The sequence below is a fragment of the Erpetoichthys calabaricus genome, chromosome 2 (genome assembly GCF_900747795.2).
Source record: "Erpetoichthys calabaricus chromosome 2, fErpCal1.3, whole genome shotgun sequence".
NCBI classification, from domain to species: Eukaryota; Metazoa; Chordata; class Cladistia; order Polypteriformes; family Polypteridae; genus Erpetoichthys; species Erpetoichthys calabaricus.
In genome coordinates, this window is record NC_041395.2 from 5,562,465 (window position 1) to 5,583,782 (window position 21,318).

Consider the following 21,318-nt stretch of genomic DNA (forward strand, 5'->3'; position numbering starts at 1 on the left):
AGGGTGGTGACTATGAAGACTGATGCAGTGCAAAGTGCGGTGCAATCTGGTGTTCATGTTCATTGCTCCTAAACGTTTGTGACTTCATGTAGGGGATCATTGCTTTGATGCTGCGCATGACACGGCGCATCAGGAAGGAGGCTTAGAAGATTGATGTGGTTTGAAGCGTAGCGCTCCAACTCCACCGATGCCTCTACAAAGCCCAAACTACTAACAGATTTGTAAGAAGGCGTCAGTGCTTGTGGTCAAACAGTCAGCACAATTCATCACCCGAGCCCCACCCATGATAGTTCTTGGTTGAGTAAAAGTACATACCCTGGAGCAGGAGCTACAAATGGCTCGAGTTCCTGTTGTAGGAATGCTCCAAAGGTTTCACAAAGTCCCTGGTTCCTGACAAAAAAGTTCTTCTCTTTGAAAGCGCCCAATGCTAGCTAGGTTTGTGTGGACACTCCCTTTAGTGTTAAAATTAATGGCAACTTTTCATTTCTCTTCCATCTGTTTTGCTGAAACAAATCCAACTAAAACTCTCTTCAGTTCCTAAACAGAAGCCTCTTTTTCCTTAGTTCTCTATATTATGTTTTTTCTTTGATTTATTTATTTATTTTTCTGCAGGTTCAATTTTACATTTTTACTTTATTTCTTAAGTTGCTGTTTTAATTAAATGTAATGCACTAAACAAGCTTTGAATTGATTGCTCCAGTAATTTTCATCAAAAAGAGCCGTTTTCATTCACTCTGATTTTTGTCCATGTAGATCAACATCATGAAAGTGGAACGAGAAAAAGCATTGGAGCACAAAGAAAGACTCTCAAGAATGCTGGAAGATAAGGATTACTTCTTATCAAAAATTAAAGCTGCTCGCCGCTCTGTTTATGAGGTGCGTACAATTCTGTACATGGTCTGATATATAAAGAACTGTACAGTAATCTAGTGATGGTCTAATTTCTTATGACGTTCAGAAGTGTCAAACAGGTCCACCAGAAGTCTCCTCTGGTATGATGAGTCGTGGTTAGAATACTGTGTCGTTCTGTTTTTTGACATGTTCATGTTGTAGTCCTACTGTCGTGTACAGAATGCAGTGAAATTCTTCCTTGTATGTATGACCAACATGCAAACGCATCGCTACTCTCCAGTGCTGTGATAAATAAGAAGGTTTAACGTTTCAAGTCCACTTACCTGTTGCACCCCAGTTATGCCTTCAGTTCCTGGGGAACTGGGGGGCCTGAGAAGTCCAATATTGTTTGCAGGCCAGTTTACTTGCATTATTGGAAAAATACATCTAACATAACTACATAAATGTCTTTTAAATGTCGATTAGCATTTAAACCTAAAGACCTAAGAGTTTAAATTTGAAGTAATGGCTGCCCAAAAATGGGACTTTACAATCCTATGTGAATAATAAATTAAACTGGACATTTCAAGCAGTAATAGCCATTTGTAACACTAGTTTTATTTTTCTATCAGTTCAGTGGTACCTTCATTAAAACAAAATATCCATTGTATCAAACACATGAGCATTTTTGGGTGATTCCAGACTTGGAACGCTGGTGTATCCCAGGCTGTATGGTGAAACCCTCTCTCTAGGGCAGGGGTCTCCAACCTTTTTTCCCCTGCGAGCTACTTTTTCAAAATGAAAATGGCCGAGAGCTACTCATGTCTTCTTACGTTTATTCTCATGTTTTATTTCAACCCAAACAAACTGAAAAAGCTTGTACAAAATGTTGTTGTCCACGACTCACGTTTTACATTAAAACATCACAAAAATATTTAGTTCACCTGCAAGTACATTTTGTATGGCTGTCTGCATTTTCTAGTGTATCTCACGCTATTGAATTAAAATGTGAATGCTGTCAAAACAAAACAATGTAGTTCCAAATCCACAGATATGACGTATTCATTTGTCATTTTGTCACATGTCACTTTATTGACGTGTCCAGTTGCAGGTTTGATGTGTTGTTTAGTTAGTCAGATGACTGGCACTGAGGTGTATGGTGGAGTGGAGCCACTGAGGTTCACTCTTACGGAGTCATGTCAATGTTCGTCTGTCAGTCTTGTTCTGAACTTTGACTTTATGACATTCATGTCAGACTCAAGAGGTATGGAGACCCAAACACAGCAGACATTTTCAGAGCTGCTTGGTGAAGATTCTTATAGTTATCTGGCTCTACTAAGCTCCAGAAATGCTGTTGAGAGTAACGATACATTATTTTGAAGGTTTACTAATGTATAAAATCCAATGTCTGTCTGTCTGTCTGCTTTTCACGAGAGAACTACTTAACGGATTTAGACCAGGTTTTTTCTATAATTTGCTTGAACATTACGGTTGATTTTGCGACTTCTCTCATTTTGCAATGTATCAGAGTTCGCTTTATTTCCATGAATCCGAGAAACACACAACGAGGGGAGGGGCCTTCCTCACTCACTCATTCGCCAGCTTCAGGTCGTGTTCCTTAACTCCGCTTAGCTAGTGAAAGAGAGAACAATTGAATTCAACTTTGTTTGATATTTAAAATAAAGTGTTACTTAGGTCTTGAGAATATCCGGACTCAAACTCATCAAGTATAGATAGATACTTTATTAATCCCAAGCGGAAATTCACATAAGTGTATGCCATATTGAAAAGAGAGATTGCCATTCAGATTGTGGATTGTGATATTGTGTTAAAAGGATCGTGATATGATTTTTTTGGAAAGATCGCCCACCCCCTAATGTGACAAATCAAGTTTTCAAATTTATGTAGGATTCATTAACCCTTTGGTGAGCTACTTGGAAAGGGGTGGCGAGCTACCGGTAGCTCATGAGCGACGTGTTGGAGACTGTCTTGTAAATGTGGAAAAGACGAACACAATTGCTGTCTGCTAAGCGTAGTGATGTTTTGAGCATTTGTGGTTTGCACTCCACATCTACCTGTATTTTATATGAACCACATGCAGGTTTGTGCAGGCAGCAGCACCTCTTAAGTTTTATGCTGCTGTATTTTTTTTTTTTTTAATGCATTTTGTTAATCTTTGATTGGACCTTTGGGGGTTCGGAACGTAGGGTCAGCCATTTTACAGTGCCCCTGGAGCAATTATCATGCTTTAAGGGCTGTAAAATGATCAGACTCAACACACTTAAAAATGTTTGTGGCAGCCACCCGTATATTATCCCTGGCTGCAATGGGTTTTGAAATTGAGACTGAAGTGTCTCTGATGGAGTCCAAACAAGTTGAAGAGGATGGCAGTTTTAAATTTCCAGACAGGAAGTGACATAGGAGAACGGGAAGTGATGGGTTTCTGGTCACCGGAACCGGACGTGATGTCTCCAGAGTTGATTCAAGTAGGTTTTCCCATTGTTTGTCTGCACAGACAATAGAAGAAGGTTCAGTACAACCTGCCACCCCCTGGCCTGGCGTGGAATTACCTTCTCTTGGTCCATACAGCTCCTTTCTATTCACATGTGTGTGACAGGGCCTTACTCAAGTGTTCAGTTCTAGGGCTTCACAATGCATGCAAAGCTTTAAACCAAAATGAGCAGTTTTCATAAAACTCTAGTTCGAAAAGAATTCCAAATGTTTTCTGTAGTAGGCCTTTTGGTTACTGTTGTTGGTATTAAAATAAACTCCACACATACATTTAGTATGTAAACTGAAGGGCATAAATACAGTGGATATCCCTGTGTTGTTACACCCTTCGTAACTGTCATTTTACGTAATGAATGAGAAATTATCAAAGTTTTTAAAAAAAAATAAAACTTGTGTCCATGTCACAAGTATCGGAGTGATTAGACATTTCAAGTGATGACATTGTGAATTTGTTCTTAAAGATAATAGAAAACTTCAACATTTTGTGTGCTAAATTTCACATTTTATATGAATACGTTGGCCGTGACGTTGAAGTTTACAGGTCTGAGCCCCCTTTCTGGGTATTGTGTCTCCATGGCTAAACTAGGGATTTTTGATCCATCTTAGTACAACATGGCAAGGTGTTGGTGATTAGAGCTGTAGAGCATAAAAGTGTAAGGAGGAGGTGTGAGGCATGTCGCCTTTAGGGAGAGTAAAGGGCTGTTTTTCTTATTTATTTACTCGTTCATGGTCATTCATGGGTGCTTTTATGTTTTTAGGAAAAACTCAAACAGTTCCAAGAAAGGCTGATTGAAGAGAGAAAGAGGCGTTTGGAAGAACGTAAAAAACAACGAAAGGAGGACAGACGCAATGCATATTATAGAGAAAAGGAGGAAGAAGCCCAGCGTCTGCACGAAGAGGAGCTAAAAAGAGGTAACCCCAGGAGATGTGTGTGTCATAACCGCGCAGTCACGTCTTCACAGAACATGGTACTCATCTGGGTGAGGTGTTTGCTTTTCTAGAGAGAGAGGAGAAGGAGCGCGTTGAGCGTGAGCAGCGCGAAGAGGAAGAGCGAGTCTATCAGGAACGCCTGCGGAAGCTGGAGGAGCAGGAGAAGAAACAGCGTGCCCGCCAGCTTGAGATTGAGGAACGAGAGCGCCGCAAAGAGGAAGAGAGGAGAGTACCAGAGGATAAAAGCTTTTCAAAGGTGAATAAGCCCCCTTTTCTAATAGTCGTCACTTGATTGCTGATTAATATCCTCCACTATTTCATTTGGATGAAAGGACTGCTCACTTTCTTATTGTGTTTGCTGGGTTTATTTCGTTGAAGAAAATGGCAGGGCGTTGTTTTTATGTTTTTAGTTTAATGCTATACTGAACTGTAAATTAAGGTTCAATTTTTTTCTGTAAATTGCACTTGAATTATAGCACTGGGGGATTGAGTTTATTTTGTTTCAAAGGCCAAAACGTAAACCTGAAACTGAGTGCCAGTTATTATTCCCATTGCCCAGATCAGGTGGTAGCTGCTGACGTAAGTGAGCAAGGTGAATGCCTAGAATGGCACCCGAGTTTGGATACTACCCTTAAACCAGCGTTTCTCAACCTTTAAGTATTTGCAACCCGAGTTTTCATAAGTTTTAATCATGCCCCCTAACGTTTTTTTGAAAGGAGCCCATTAATACCAATTTGTTCTTTTTTAATTAATGATATATCATAGATGCATATTTTATTCTACCTACTTAACTTTAATTGACATTTATCTAACTGTATTTATTTTTCTAGCATCAGAATGTAGTTTGTTAATTTGTTTTTGTTTCAGTAGATGTATTTTTCATATTTTTGATTCTTCTTTTCTTTTTTTCCACATCTTCATGCCCCACTAGGGGGGCCCGCCCCACAGATTGAGAACCACTGCCTTAAACTATTAAGTAACCTCGATGGTAGACCATATCGTTTCACCCAGCTCTCTTATCTTGTCGAATGGCTGAGGAACACGACTATCCCAGCTTGGGCCACCAGCCCAGCCTCTCACACTGTGGCACAGGTGCCAGTTCTGATCAGTGGTGTGAGAGACTGTCAGTTGACAGTGAAATTAAGCAAGTCTGGCTGTGGATATAAAAAGACTGAGACTGTTAAGAGTAGACACCCAAAATCAAAGTAGATTGTCTCACACTCTGTTTTTAAGGTATTGACAATCCGCCACGGTCACTGATTTCACCGATCATTTGCTTTAAACAGATACTGTCCAGCATGTAGCGTTAGAACACGGGTGTCAATCTCCAGGCCCGGAGGACCGCAGTGGCTGCAGGTTTTCATTCTAACTCTTTTTCTACTCAGTTTTTATTGTTTGTTAACTCCTTTTCCCTTCATTTTAATAGCCCCCTGTTTTTTAAGGATTCAGTCCTCTGAACTGATTTGTTTCTTCATTAAGTGAGAGCCAAACAGAAATGAGATTTGAAACAAGTCGACGGGTGACCAGCTAAACTGGTATTTCAAACTTCAATCAGTTTCACTCCAACCAGTTTCTTAACGGGAAGCCGATTTTTGCTGTTAATTAAACCCGCGGCTTGTTGCTGCTCTCATTCTGCTACAGCAGACATTTCCAAAACTGTTGGTTTTGTTTTTTCTAAGAACTTTTTGGTGACCTCAGACATCAACCTTACTGAGACCTTCACCTTTCTTTATTTTCAGATATTGTATGATGGCCACAGGTGACTTGATCATGTGGCGGCTCATTTTGGGTCTCATTATTGTTTTGGCTGCTAATTAAGGAAAAAGAAACAACTGAGGGGTCTGAGTCAAGTCAATTAAAACTAAGGCAAAATAAGTTAATTAGTAGAAAAAAACGGGTCATTACTTAAGAAGATGGCTAGAATGAAAATCTGCTGCCACCTTCGACACCCCAGCGTTACAAGGTTAGAAAATTCAAGGTGATCCTAGCAGTGCAATGGCACAGGACAGGCCTTGTGAATTGGCTCCAATTTCCAGTTAGAATAAGCTCAGAACGGGCGGCACGGTGGCGCAGTGGGTAGCGCTGCTGCCGCCTCGCAGTTGGGAGACCTGGGGACCTGGGTTCGCTTCCCGGGTCCTCCCTGCGTGGAGTTTGCATGTTCTCCCCATGTCTGCGTGGGTTTCCTCCCACAGTCCAAAGACATGCAGGTTAGGTGGATTGGCGACTCTAAATTGGCCCTAGTGTGTGCTTGGTGTGTGGGTGTGTTTGTGTGTGTCCTGCGGTGGGTTGGCACCCTGCCCGGGATTGGTTCCTGCCTTGTGCTCTGTGTTGGCTGGGATTGGCTCCAGCAGACCCCTGTGACCCTGTGTTCAGATTCAGCGGGTTGGAAAATGGATGGATGGATAAGCTCAGAACTTTGAGGGTGACGATGACCTTTTAAGCTTGAATCTGAAAGAGAAGCTGAGCTGCCAGTCTGGTCTGGGTAGCTTTCCTCCGTTTGGCCTTGTTAATGCATGTGAAAGAGAGAGACGGTGCATCGCTGAGAAATTTGCATTGGTGCAGGATGAATGTGATGTACCCTCATTAAAGTCTCGGGAATGTTACTGGACTCCAGCTAGTTACCATGTTTGTCCTATGTCCCACTTGACTTGATGTGCTGCAGCACTACATTTACAGAAGGTCTTTGACTTACAACTGGTGTGCTTTATGATCTTACGATGGCTACAGTGTTTTGTGGGCAAATGACGGTTTTCGACGCCCCAGCTCCATAGGCTGAGACTCATTCACTTCAATATCAGTGTATTACCAGCAGTGGTTTTGACTACATTCACTTACATCCCTGATATTCAAATGTTCAATCTTCTTCTTCTTCATTCGGCTGCTCCCGTTAGGGGTTGCCACAGCGGATCATCTTCTTCCATATCTTCCTGTCTTCGTCATCTCGCTCTGTCACACTCATCACTTGCATGTCCTTTCTCACCATATCCATAAACCTTCTCTTATGCCTTCCTCTTCTCCTTTTTGGCAGCTGTATCCTTAGCACCCTTCTCCCAATACACCCAGCATCTTTCCAAACCAATGAAATCTCGCCTCTCTGAGTTTGTCTCCAAACCGTCCAACTTGAGCTGACCCTCTAATGTCCTCTTAATTCAAGCAAAAGTACGTAAACTACAAAGACTGCTGCTTTATAGTGTTCTCAGTATGGAGTGGAGACAGTGTGACGTGGACAGATGTGTGGATGACTCACTTTTGATGTGAAATAGTGGATCGTGTAGGTACAGTGCCCTCTATAACGTTTGGGACAGAAACTCATTTCTCCTTGATGTGGCCCTTTGCTCCGCAGTTTAACTCTTTTAGGGCTAATTTTTTTTTTGTTTCTCCCAGGGCTGAATATTTTTCCAAAAACTTTTTTTAAAAAAGAACACAAAGCAATTGTTTAACATATCAAATCAACAAAAAATATTTACTTTTGACAAATGTTACTGTCTTGCATGTTGTATGAGCCTGCATACCATATGAGTTCACATACATGTTACACAGCAAAGTCCTGCCAAGTCTGCTCTCCCTCAAAACAGCCAATTTCAGTCATTGCCACATTGCACTGCTTACCATACGTGTTGCACTGGGGTTTCCTTTTCAATTGTCTGTTGCTGCACTTTCTCACATATATTGTTAGTGTGTATTGTAGAGAGACAAGTCACCTGTTTAACATCGTGCCATGACACCGCCACCAAGTTTTCTGCTCGTATTGTCACCTCTTTTTATCTTCAGCCTGTGAAGGCCTCTGTCTCCTGTTCACCCTCACTGTGCCACAAGCTCCAATTCCCCTTCTCTGTAGCTCCATGAACAATTCTGTACAGGTCTAAAAATTGTCCAAATGTACACAACATGACCCAAATGTTCATAGCCCTGAAGCAGCTCCAGCACAACCTGACTTGTCAAGGGACAGTTCTCTCTTTGAAAGGAATACTTTCCTGTATATGTAATTACTTTCAGGCAGAAACCAGTGTTTACTTCTGCCAGTACAGAATCCTTTATGCCATACTTTGTGGGCTTGTCTGGCATATATTGGCAGAAAAAAAGTCATCCCTTGTATTTTATCATAGATTCATGCACAGACAAATCGCGGCCAGAATGATAAAACTGTTTATCTGTTGGTTCCACAATGTCAAGCAGGGGCTGAACTTTATACATGGGGTTATAGCCTGGCTCACCCCTTGGGATTTGCTTCTGGTTATCACAGAAGTGAATAAAACTTTGTAACAGGACGTACCTATCATCACGCGGCATAACCTGTCCAAAGCCACCAGGAGACAAAGCATGTTTGGACCAATGCTCCCTGAAGTTATATGGCCAGTCTAGTCCCATCTCTATTTGTAAGGCCACAACGCCCTTCATGTCGTCTTTTGTTGTGGGTTTCCACTTTCAAAAACGAGAATTCAATGCACGCGCAGCCTGCGATTCAAAAAATTGCTCTGCCTACCAGTTTTTCTCGTCTTGACAGTAGCCAAAAAGCGGCATCAGGAGAGAGCAGCCTGAAGTAGTCCAGCGGCTGGTAATCTGTCGTGTCCAACAGCAAGCCATGCCGTCTAATGAAGTCCGGTAGCCAGTTTGGCTCCCACGGCTCAATGTTTGGGTATTCCTCCCACACGAACCTTGCCGTAGGTGTGTCGGCTGCGCGAATGCGCTAAACTGGTGTCCGATCAGCTGATGCCAGTTCTTTACTCTCCTGCTCGATGATCTGATCACGGTCAACAAAATCAGATTCTGAAAAGTCAGAATCCGACTCAGCGATAATGCGCAAAACATCGTCTGCTGAGTATTTTCTTTTCTGCTCTTGCTTCGCTCCCTCGTGAGATGTCAATGCCATCTTGCCTTTGTTTACATTTCGCAACTCACGCACATGCAAGGATTAGATGGCGAGTCAATGAGTCTAACATTCCTTCAAGCACAGTGATGTCCTCCATGCCTGTGACGTGACAGTGAGTTTTGTCGCCATTAACAGCTGATTGTCGCCCTCTATCCCTGGATGTCGACTTTTGTCGACATTTGCCCTCAACCCCTCCTGTCGACAAAAGTCGACATCCGCCCTAAAAGAGTTAAAATTACAAATCCAACAATTCACACCTATGATGAAAGTCTGCGGGGATTTGCACACATTTTGGTCACCCAACACTTTCTTCATGGTTACCCCCCTATTTTCAGGCACCATAGTGTGTAGGACAGTTGGCGTCCCTGGCGTCTTGTGATTCCTCAGGTGAGTTTCATGGCCTCATAAGATACCACCACTTGCTCCTGCCCTTTGGAGCCTGCAGTTTCCATTGTTCAACATAAGGAGTTGTGCCATTGAAGAGTCTTTCCCAGTGGGCCACATGTAGTCACGCTGTGCCAGATGACTGGAGCGAACATGTGTGGCAGGAACAAGTCGACAGCTCACGGCGTGTCACATTTCTAAACCAATCCAGTGCCACATGAAGGCAGTGCTCAAAGTAGGGGTAGCGATTTTGAACTGCAAAGACCTGTGGTGCTCTCATTAATTGGATCCTCTGATTACGATAAACTGCTATTATTGTGAAAATATGAATTGCAAAATGTGAAACCAAAGTAAATGATGTTTGATGCCCCATCCAAAGGAGATGAAAAGGATTGCCATTAAGAGAGCGGCCACAGGAGATGCCGATTCCAGTAATCAATGCACCCAAGTCGACAAATCTGCCTAACGACAGCAGTAGAGACACAGATGAGACTGCACAGCAGCCACCAGCTCACAGTGCGTCTAAGTGAACGATTGAAGGAAGTTGGAAATGCAAACATGCCATGCCAGACATTATGGTGTAGTTAAGAGCTGGTTGTTGACATTCAAATGGAAATACAAATGGATGTTCCTTGATTTTTGTGACGGATCTGAAGCTGGTGGCTCATCATACCTATAAGATGAAAGACGCACTCTTCAAAGTCGAAGGTTCAGTTGTGGTAAACGGTTTATAGACAAGTCTACTGTCCCACAGATTCCTACTTAAAATAAGTTGTGGATTCTTCACAGCAGTTGTTTCCATCAGCCATTTATTGTCTTTGTGACACTGTAGGCTGCTTATTAGGCTTGGAAAGGATTCACTGATTTAGTTAATGCTTTGGAACTGCTAAGTAAAAGGTTTAATTATCATTAAGGCTGGGAACGAATTCATGAGGACACCAACAGCTTACTCTGCCCCATGTTCATTAATGCCATTTGTCACCGCGGGTTCCACATTGGAGGTTTTCTTGAGCTCCTGGTAAACTGGCTGTAGGTACCGTTGAGCTGTAACCCCTGTGCCTGTATTTGGTGACAGTGACCCAGAGCTGCAGGGATTAGAAACTTGGCAGAATTATCATGTTATCTTAGCTTTATTCTGTTTTATTTACATATCATAAAAATGAGCAGTGCTCTCACAGTATTCGCTTTTGTTAAAAACTATCATTTGTGTGTAGAGTTGTGTATACCAACAAACTGGGCCTCTAAGCCTTGGCATTTCAGCACTTCTCCTGCTTATGTGTACTTACCTTTACAGAGAAAAATATGAATAATTGATGAAAAGAAATGCTATGTACCGTATGGCACTGATCACTTCTTTTTGGTTGCCTGTTCTGTTTTGCCACTGGAAGTTTAACTTTATATTTAATGAGCCTTTCTGCTATTGGCTAGGACACCGCTCAGCGATGGCCTGACAGAGATGACGGTGGCTGGAGAAAGAAAACTGAAGGTGGGGACTCTGACTGGCGTCGGCCTGGCACGGAAAGGTATGGCATGAACAGAGTTTTAGGCCACTTTCATTGTTTTTTTACCAAAGAGGGATGCATTTTTAATTTATATTTAAAGTGCCTCTTGGTTTACACCCTGAGACAGCTGACACTTGCAAGTCAAAATGAAGGACACTTTTACTTACTTAGTAAGGGTTTTTGGTTTATATCACCTGCTTGGTCTACATTTTAGCATCCACAGTTCTGTTGCACCCTCAAAGTAAGTAAATCTTGTAATTAAAGTTATTACACACAGCCAGGCAGTCTTTGTTTTTTCCCTGAACAGTACGTTGCTGTAGTGCATATGCATTTGTGGTCTTTTGGGGTTTATCATGAAAGAAAAGTTTTGAAAAACTCCAAATGCTTCTGCTGTATTTACAGGCAATATTCATAGCTGCCCTTGATTCTTCATTTGCACCACCATGTCTCCTCATATCGATCCCATCTCATAAAAAAATGAATGTTTTTATACAATCCTGTTGATACACTGAGTGCCCTGGAAACCCGTACTTTTGAAATGATTTGGGACAGTGTTTGATATTTTTGGCTAATGGCTGGCATTGGTTGCTGACCTATGGGGGACTGGGTATTCATCCTAAGCAGAGAAGTTGGCACTAATAAATCATTTAATAGTACAGTAATCCCTCGCTATATACCGCTTCGCCTTTCGCGGCTTCACTCCATCGCGGATTTTAATATTTTTATATTTAAATATATATCGCGGGTTTCTGCGGACAATGGGTCTTTTAATTTCAGGTACATGCTTCCTCAGTTGGTTTGCCCAGTTGATTTCATACAAGGGACGCTATTGGCAGATGGCTGAGAAGCTACCCAACTTACTTTTCTCTTTCTCTTGCGCTGACTTAGGGGGATTGAGCAGGGGGGCTGTTCGCACACCTAGACGTTACGTCTAAAAATGCTGAAAGATTATCTTCACGTTGCTATCTTTTGTGCAGCTGCTTCCTGAAACGACATGCTGCACGGTGCTTCGCATACTTAAAAGCTCGAAGGGCACATATTGATTTTTCAGTTTGTTTTCCTCTGTCTCTCTCTCTCTCTGCTCCTGACGGAGGGGATGTGAGCTGCCGCCTTCAACAGCTTTGTGCCGCGGTGCTTCGCATACTTAAAAGACAAACAGCCCTATTGATTTGTTTGCTTTTCTCTATCTATGTGACATTCTGTGCTCCTGACGCGCACTCCTTTGAAGAGGAAGATATGTTTGCATTCTTTTAATTGTGAGACAGAACTGTCATCTCTGTCTTGTCATGGAGCACAGTTTAAACTTTTGAAAAAGAGATAAATGTTTGTTTGCAGTGTTTGAATAACGTTCCTGTCTCTCTACAACCTCCTGTGTTTCTGTGCAAATCTGTGACCCAAGCATGACAATATAAAAATAACCATATAAACATATGGTTTCTACTTCGCGGATTTTCTTATTTCGCGGGTGGCTCTGGAACGCAACCCCCGCGATGGAGGAGGGATTACTGTAGTTTGCCATAAATAGAAAAAATGCAAAAAACGACAATAAGAAGGTTAAAGATACACATTTTTAATTGAATTACAACAGTTTACTGACTAAAATGCATATGCAGCAACTTTGATTCCAATTTAAATAAGATATTCTCACAAAGAAGGTATACATGTTAAATAATTGATTTTCATTCAGTTGTGCCTTTGCATATCAAATAATAATATTAAAATACAAATAAAAATACTGTGAAACGTAACAATAGAAAAAGCATAAAATGTTATTTTATCCAAAATATTCCTCCATACGCACAACATCAAATGAGCCCCAAAATAAAAGTGGCCCTTTCACTTGTCACAGAGCGGACGCATGTGCTTTGCTGGACTCGTGCGAATGCTCCCAAGTTGTGACTGTATGTGCGTCACGTATGAGTGCAATAAAAACTGGGCCAGAATTATTATACGAAGAAGCTACTTTAATTAATTAAAAACATTTTGGAGTTAGCATCTCAAGTGTCTGCTGTTAACGCGGCCCTTGATAATAACTAAAGGTTTACGGCCAGTCCCACCAATCATAAAAAACAGTACTCGCTAGAACCCGCCCTCTTAACTTTGATGATTGACAGGGACAGTTTTCATTCCAGTGCTTGTTTCACATTTCATATATGTCAAGAAAATTAAGAAATTAGCAACAAAAATATACTCCATGAGAGATTCAGTTTATTCTCACATTTCGTGTATTCTCACATTTATTAATTGTCACATTTCACAGCACTTTTATTTACTTGAGTACAGTGGAACCTTGGTTTGCGAGTGTTTTGCAAGACGAGATAAAATTTTTAATTTTGACTTGATGAACGAGCAACGGTCTTGCAATACGAGTAGTACGTATACGCTTTGTCTGCTGAGCGTCATGTGATCACAACTGAGCTGATGGTTGTTCTCTCTCTCTCGCTGCGGGATTGTGGGTAATCGTCTCCTATTCTGTCTGAGTCGGCATGCCTCGCTCATATAGTCAACATCCGTATGAACGTATACTGTTTACTACAGCATTGTGACTGTATGCGTGTGTGCGCGCAGTGATGTGCGAGTCCCGTCTTGCACCCCAAAACACGAAGCTGAGTCTCAGTACTTTAGCAACACCAGCTTTATTCAACTTGAAACAGCAGCAGTGCGGTTATTTATTGTAGCAGGATCCTATACACAGGCACAGCAGTCAGGCAGGGTCGTGGACAAGTAGTACTGTGCCCTGCGCATTTATAATGTTCCTTGTATCACCCATCGACGGCAGGTGCTTATAGCATGTCTGCGATCTTTTCGGATTCGCTTTTACGACGAACTGCTACAGCGCTGGGAGACTGCGATTACTTTGGGATGCTCTTCCGTGTGTCATCCCATTGGGTGGAAACCTACAAGAGTTTAGAAACTCACTCACACCAGCCATGGTTCTTTTCAAAGGTAAAGTGCAGGTTAATTTGTTTTATGTATTTTTACTTTATATTTTGTATTAATAATTTTTATATGAATAGTTTTAGGTTGTGGAACGAATCATCTGAGCTTCCATTATTTCTTATGGGGAAATTCACTTTGATATATGAGTGTTTTGGACTGTGAGCACGTTTCCGGAACGAATTATACTCACAAACCGAGGTTCCACTGTATTTAGTTATTTTTCCCCAGATTCTTCTTCTTTTTCTTTCGGCTGCTCCCGTTAGGGGTCATCACAGCGGGTCATCTTTTTCCATCTGTTCCTGTCCTCGTCATCTTGTTCTGTCACACCCATCACCTGCATGTCCTCTCTCAGCACATCCATAAACCTTCACTTAGGCCTTCCTCTTCTCCTCTAACCTGTCAGCTCTATCCTTAACATCCTTCTCCCAATATACCCAGTATCTCTCCTCTGCACATGTCCAAACCAACACAATCTCGCCTCTCTGACTTTGTCCAGAATATTCCTCCATATTTGCAGGGGGAAGAGAAAAGTGTCACTTCATGTGCATTTCTCATCTGAACGTTCTGTCCTCCTTGGGACTGAGATGAATGTTCAATTGCCTCATTCTTTCAACTCCTGCACTGGAGGACCATTTCTTGATAGTCTGTGACACGATGAGTATTTTCTCCTCAACTGGTTCCTGATATATACAGTAATCCCTCCTCCATCGCGAGGGTTGCGTTCCAGAGCCACCCGCGAAATAAGAAAATCCGCGAAGTAGAAACCATATGTTTATATGGTTATTTTTATATTGTCATGCTTGGGTCACAGATTTGTGCAGAAACACAGGAGGTTGTAGAGAGACAGGAACGTTATTCAAACACTGCAAACAAACTTTTGTCTCTTTTTCAAAAGTTTAAACTGTGCTCCATGACAAGACAGAGATGACAGTTCTGTCTCACAATTAAAAGAATGCAAACATATCTTCCTCTTCAAAGGAGTGCGTGTCGGGAGCACAGATTGTCACATAGATAGAGAAAACAATCTCTAGCAAACAAATCAATAGGGCTGTTTGGCTTTTAAGTATGCGAAGCACCGCGGCACAAAGCTGTTGAAGGCGGCAGCTCACACCCCCTCCGTCAGGAGCAGAGAGAGAGAGAGAGAAAAACAAACAAGCAAAAATCAATACGTGCCCTTCGAGCTTTTAAGTATGCGAAGCACCGTGCAGCATGTTGCTTCAGGAAGCAGCTTGCACAGAAGGTAGCAACGGTGAAGATAATCTTTCAGCATTTTTAGACGAGCGGTGTATCGTCTAGGTGTGCGAACAGCCCCCCTGCTCAATCCCCCTACGTCAGGATCAGAGAAAGTCAGCGCAAGAGAGAGAGAGGGAGAAAAGTAAGTTGGGTAGCTTCTCAGCCATCTGCCAATAGCGTCCCTTGTATGAAATCAACTGGGCAAACCAACTGAGGAAGCATGTACCAGAAATTAAAAGATCCACTGTCCGCAGAAATCCGCGAACCAGCAAAAAAATCCGCGATATATATTTAAATATGCTTACATATAAAATCCGCGATGGAGTGAAGCCGCGAAAGGCGAAGCACGATATAGCGAGGGATTACTGTATAACCTTAAGTGAAATGCAGCAGGTGACTAATTGCCAGATTGTTTAGATTGCAAGTTATGTGTATTAAGAGACCCCATGAGCAGTATAGAGTAGGGTCATTCTCAAAGCCAATTGATGTGAAGAACACCCGAGTAAAGAAAAAGAGCAACACACAAAAGTAACTTAAGAATTTTCCAAGGGATTGTTCCTTATCAGTTTATGAATTACCGTATATTTCACTCCGTAAGACGCACCTAGACAAGGAAAACAAGAATAAAAATACAGTAGTACCTCGGTATACGTCCTTAATCCGTTCCAAATCCTTTGACTTCTACCAAACAGGACTTATACCAAACGAATTTTTCCCATAAGAAATGAAAAGGAAATGATTAATCCGTTCCCATGAAAAAAATTCCTATTGTTAGTGGCATATTATACATTGATGGGGTTGTATAAAATAATTTATACACTACTTAATACTAAAATACATAAATACAAAAGCAATTAGATGAAATAAATAAAAATTTAATCTCACTTTACTTTTTAATAACGTCTTTGTTTTTCACAATTGTAGATACCGTCGTTCTCGGCATACGGTATGCAGCAGCCATGTCCCGGATACGCATGCCACCTTCATACTTTTCAACAATCAATTCAAATTTACGCGAAAGAACACAAAATCATGTGAAAATTCATAGAGTTATAGCACAGGTTGTTCACTGAATGCTAGCAACTGCCGTACTGACGCTCGTGGGAAGTGTAGGGTAGTGCGTGGTGTGTTGCCGATGCAGGTCCGCTCCACACTCCCATACGTCCTTACGGGGAGCCCTGAACCAGACAGTGTGTCGGTAATGTCACTGAGATGAGCTGACAAATGAGGACAATTCTCAAATGAAGCCAGGGAAACATGCAAAAATGCCATGGTGCTTTTATTTAAAACAAAAATCGGTGTCCTAACAAAAAGTGCAGTGCATCTGGTTTCAATAAATAATTATTTAATAAATATCCATAAAAACAAGTGTTCTGTGGGGATAAAAACAACAATAAATAAATCTGATAAAATCTGAGGTTAAAAATGTAGTCTCACTCTTCCCGATCACAGCCCACCTGTGCAGGTGCGACTCGCTCCAACTACCTCATTAACTTCCCCGTGGTTGTGCAATTGCGCCCATGGAGAACGGCACGGCTGTACGGGTTAAAACCTGGCCCCTTTTTTTTTTTTTTTTTGAAGCTGCAGACCCGCTATACTACACGTGGTGTTCTAGCACGCGAGTCGTATTCCAAACAAAGGTCGTATACCAAGCAAAATTTTTCACGTCCAACCAAGTTGGACATATTCCAAAGCAGACGTATACCAAGGTACCACTGTATTCTGAACCAAATGGTGTACTAATATATTTAATAAAATATAGCAAAATAATATTTCAACCATGTAAAGTCAACAATGGTATTAAGAACCATCATCACCGTCATTAACAAATAAGGAGAGACTTTAAGGTTCAAGCACTCTTTTAGTTTTCTGGAATCCCCAATAAGTCATCGCTAGTGTCAGAATTTATGAAGCTCAGTTGCTCACAATCACTTTGCAGCAGCACGTACCCATCATCATGCAGCATAACCTGTCCAAAGCCACCAGGGGACAAAGCACGTTTGGACAAGTGCTCCCTGAAGTTATATCGCCAGTCCAGTCCCATCTCTATTTGTAAGGCCACAAAGTCCTTCATCTTGTCTTTTTTGTTATGGGTTTCCACTTTGAAAAACGAGAATGTGGTGCAAACGCAGCCCGTGATGCAAAAAATTGCTCTACATACCCGTTTGTCTCTTCTGACAGTAGCTGAATGGCAGCATCAGGAGAGAGCAGCCTGAAGTAGTCCAGCGGCTGGTAATCTGTCGAGTCCAACAGCAAGCCATGCCGTCTTGTGAAGTCCGGTAGCCAGTTTTGCTCCCACGGATCAATGTCTGGGTATTCCTCCCGCACTAACCTTACTGTAGGTGCATCAGCTGCACACTTGCACTCAGCTGGGGCGGCATCGTCTGGTGTCCAATCATTTGATACCACTTCCTCACTCTCTCGCTCGATCTCCTGATCACTCTCAACAAAATCTGATTCTAAAAAATCAGAGTCCGACTCCGCGGTAATGTGTAAAACATCGTCTGCTGTGTATTTTTTCTGCACTCTCTTCGCTCCCTTGTGAGATGTTGATGCCATCTTGCCTTTTTACATTTCGTAACTCTCGCACACGCAAGGATTAGATGCCAAGTCAATGTGTGTAACAGTTTTCCAAGCAGAGAGGGAATGCCTTTAATGTAATGGTGAGTTTTGTTGCCATTAACAGCCGATTGTCACCTTCTACCCCTGGATGTTGACTTTTGTCAGGTAATACACATCACGGTCTGTGACGCAATATTTGCTCCATAAGACACAGACTTTTCCACCCTTCTTCTGGGGAGAAAAAAGAGCATCTTATGGAGCGAAAAATACAGTAATTAGTGTCAAGACGGTGGGTCCCTCGGTGTCCCCAGTGATCAGGAGTACTGGCTGGCCTGCCCACCCACTGTCTTCCCTCATCGCTTGTGTGGTAGGTGCAGACACCCATGACAGGTTGTAGTCAAGTCCAAGACACTTTCTGCTACACATGTTTTAACATGGAACTTACTGAAGTGTTTGCATTAACGTGTTAGTTTATATGATTACATTTACGGAAATGTTCACTCCTGGAGTTCTGTGTATTTTTTCCTATAATACTTTGAAAGAATTCAACATGAATTCAACATTTGTGAAAGCTGTATAATTTTAGTTTGAATATTTATTCCTGTGTTTCTTTATTTCACATTAAAAAGCCCCACCTAATTAGCGTTTTTACTTGTGTCTGCTTAGTAAAGAATGGCGACAAGATGGTGGTGAAGAAGAAAAGCCAAACCAAGATGAAGACCAGGATTCAGGTCTTAAGCGTAGTGGTGATGAAAAAGTACCTAAACGAGGCTTTGATGAGGACCATGGCCCCAGACGAGGCTTTGATGAGGACCGTGGCCCCAGGAGGGGCTTCGACGAAGACCGTACGCCAAGACGGGGCTTCGATGAAGACCGTGCCCCTAGGAGAGGCTTCGACGAAGACCGCGGGCCAAGGCGGGCCTTTGACGAGGACCGCGGCCCCAGGAGAGGCTTCGATGAAGACCGTACGCCAAGGCGGGCCTTCGATGAAGACCGCGGCCCCAGGAGAGGCTTCGATGAAGACCGCGGCCCCAGGAGGGCCTTTGACGATGACCGCGGGCCAAGGAGGGCCTTTGATGATGACCGCGGGCCAAGGAGGGCCTTTGACGATGACCGCGGGCCAAGGAGGGCCTTTGATGATGACCGCGGGCCGAGGCGGGCCTTTGATGATGACCGCGGGCCGAGGCGGGCCTTTGATGATGACCGCGGGCCGAGGCGGGCCTTTGATGACGACCGCGGGCCGAGGCGGGCCTTTGATGACGACCGCGGCCCCAGGAGAGGCTTCGACGATGACCGTGGCCCGAGGCGGGCCTTCGACGATGACCGTGGCCCGAGGCGGGCCTTCGACGAAGACCGTGGCCCCAGGAGAGGCTTCGACGAAGACCGTGGCCCCAGGAGAGGCTTCGACGAAGACCGTGGCCCCAGGAGAGGCTTCGACGAAGACTCTGGCACAAGAAAGGATGAAGAAGATGAAAAAGGATCTATACGTGGGGAAGATTCCAGAGCAACTCCTTGGAAACCACTTGGCAAACCAGGTATGTTAGAAATATGCAACTTTTTCCCCATATTCTAATTTTTTTTTTTTTTTTTTTAATCTAATGACATTTGTTTTATTTTCTTGAAATTTGACACCGAGTTCAGACTAATATACCACTCTTAACTGTAATTTAGTCTGCTCATCAGCCTGATGACTTCTATCTTTTTGTAACTTTGGTGATCTTACTAATGAAGTGATTATCAACGTGACATAAATCAAGAGAAGGTTAACTTCAGGGCTGATCTTTGCTTTAGAAACCTTCTTGCTTCTCTGTAGGCAATAAATTGCCATGTGAAATGAACATAAAATGTGTGTGTGAGGGGTCTCGATGAAATTCATTTAAATTTTACCTGTTTGTACACCTGGTAGTGGAGTCTACCTGGATGGCAGCCCTCCCTTCCACAGGGCACGACTTGCCAAATCGTATCCTCAAACAGTTAATCACGACACGCACGTCAAAACTTGAAATTCTGGAAATTTCTTAAGGAAGTATTGTGGCATATCCCTTATAGCTCTTCTGTCTGTACCTTTGGATGTAACACGCTCTGTATTGGCCAATTTGTGACAGTCTTTGTGTTGGGAGAGCGCAACGTCTTTATAAGTGTACTAGGTGTACCCCGTGGACAAACTTTACAAATCAATAGACGTTGGCACTCTTATCTGATCGTGTTTAGCTGTGACGGGAGAGCGTTCCCCGCGTGGGGAGAAAAGCACAATGCTGTGATCTCTGGCAATCAGCAGCTACCCTCTAAAACACATGTAGCTCTGATTTCTGTCTCAGAAACGTCAAACGTTACTCCTTAACAATCTCTAGATGATGATGTCTGTTGAACAAACAGGTATGGCTAGCTAAGCGGAGGTGAGGTGCACTCCAAAACGTGGCGAGACGCAGACTTAACTCAAACAGAGGCTGACGCGTGAATAAGGATGGCCCCGCACAGCCACTCTCTTGGATTCGGTCCGGCTAGCGAACTCTGGTACTTGACGCATTTAGATCTGCTTGTTTTCTATAATTTGCTTCAACTTTCCGGTTGATTTTGCACTAAGTAATTCTCTCATGAAAAGCAGACAGACACTTGGACCACGAAATTTTAAAATCCGTTTCTTAGCTAGCACCTATGGGCTAAGGGTAGCCTACATTACAAATTTCAAGTCGTAAGTCCTCCTGGTTCAGGAGATTTCATGATGAGTGAGCCAGTGGTATTTGGCTTTTATATATATATACAGTGGGGCAAAAAAGTATTTAGTCAGCCACCAATTGTGCAAGTTCTCCTACTTAAAAGATGAGAGAGGCCTGTAATTTCCATCATAGATATACCTCAACTATGAGAGACAAAATGAGAAAAAAAAATCCAGAAAATCACATTGTCTGATTTTTAAAGAATTTATTTGCAAATTATGGTGGAAAATAAGTATTTGGTCACCTACCAACAAGCAAGATTTGTGGCTCTCACAGACCTGTAACTTCTTCTGTAAGAGGCTCCTATGTCCTCCACTCGTTACCTGTATTAATGACACCTGTTTGAACTCGTTATCAATATAAAAGACACCTGTCCACAACCTCAAACAGTCACACTCCAAACTCCACTATGGCCAAGACCAAAGAGCTGCCAAAGGACACCAGAAACAAAATTGTAGACCTGCACCAGGCTGGGAAGACTGAATCTGCAATAGGTAAGCAGCTTGGTGTGAAGAAATCAACTGTGGCAGCAATTATTAGAAAATGGAAGACATACAAGACCACTGATAATCTCCCTCGATCTGGGGCTCCACGCAAGATCTCACCCCGTGGGGTCAAAATGATCACAAGAATGGTGAGCAAAAATCCCAGAACCACACGGGAGGACCTAGTGAATGACCTGCAGAGAGCTGGGACCAAAGTAACAAAGGCTACCATCAGTAACACACTACGCCGCCAGGGACTCAAATCCTGCAGTGCCAGACGTGTCCCCCTGCTTAAGCCAGTACATGTGCAGGCCCGTCTGAAGTTTGCTAGAGAGCATTTGGATGATCCAGAA

At 42.7% G+C, this 21,318-nt stretch overlaps 1 protein-coding gene across 3 annotated transcripts in view; it reads left to right on the forward strand.

Moving 5' to 3' along the window:
• eif3s10 (eukaryotic translation initiation factor 3, subunit 10 (theta)) overlaps positions 1–21,318 on the forward strand; it is an 86,773-nt gene that overhangs the window by 42,909 nt on the left and 22,546 nt on the right. Inside the window, exons 15-20 of one of the 3 annotated variants that reach the window (XM_051923600.1) lie at positions 754–876; positions 4,101–4,254; positions 4,344–4,528; positions 10,955–11,049; positions 18,430–18,773; positions 19,134–19,298. In XM_051923600.1, the coding sequence (XP_051779560.1) occupies positions 754–876; positions 4,101–4,254; positions 4,344–4,528; positions 10,955–11,049; positions 18,430–18,773; positions 19,134–19,298 (1,066 nt within the window). Of the gene's footprint in view, positions 1–753; positions 877–4,100; positions 4,255–4,343; positions 4,529–10,954; positions 11,050–18,429; positions 19,299–21,318 lie in introns of all 3 variants that reach the window. The other 2 variants (XM_051923601.1, XM_028825652.2) reach the window with 2 other exon arrangements.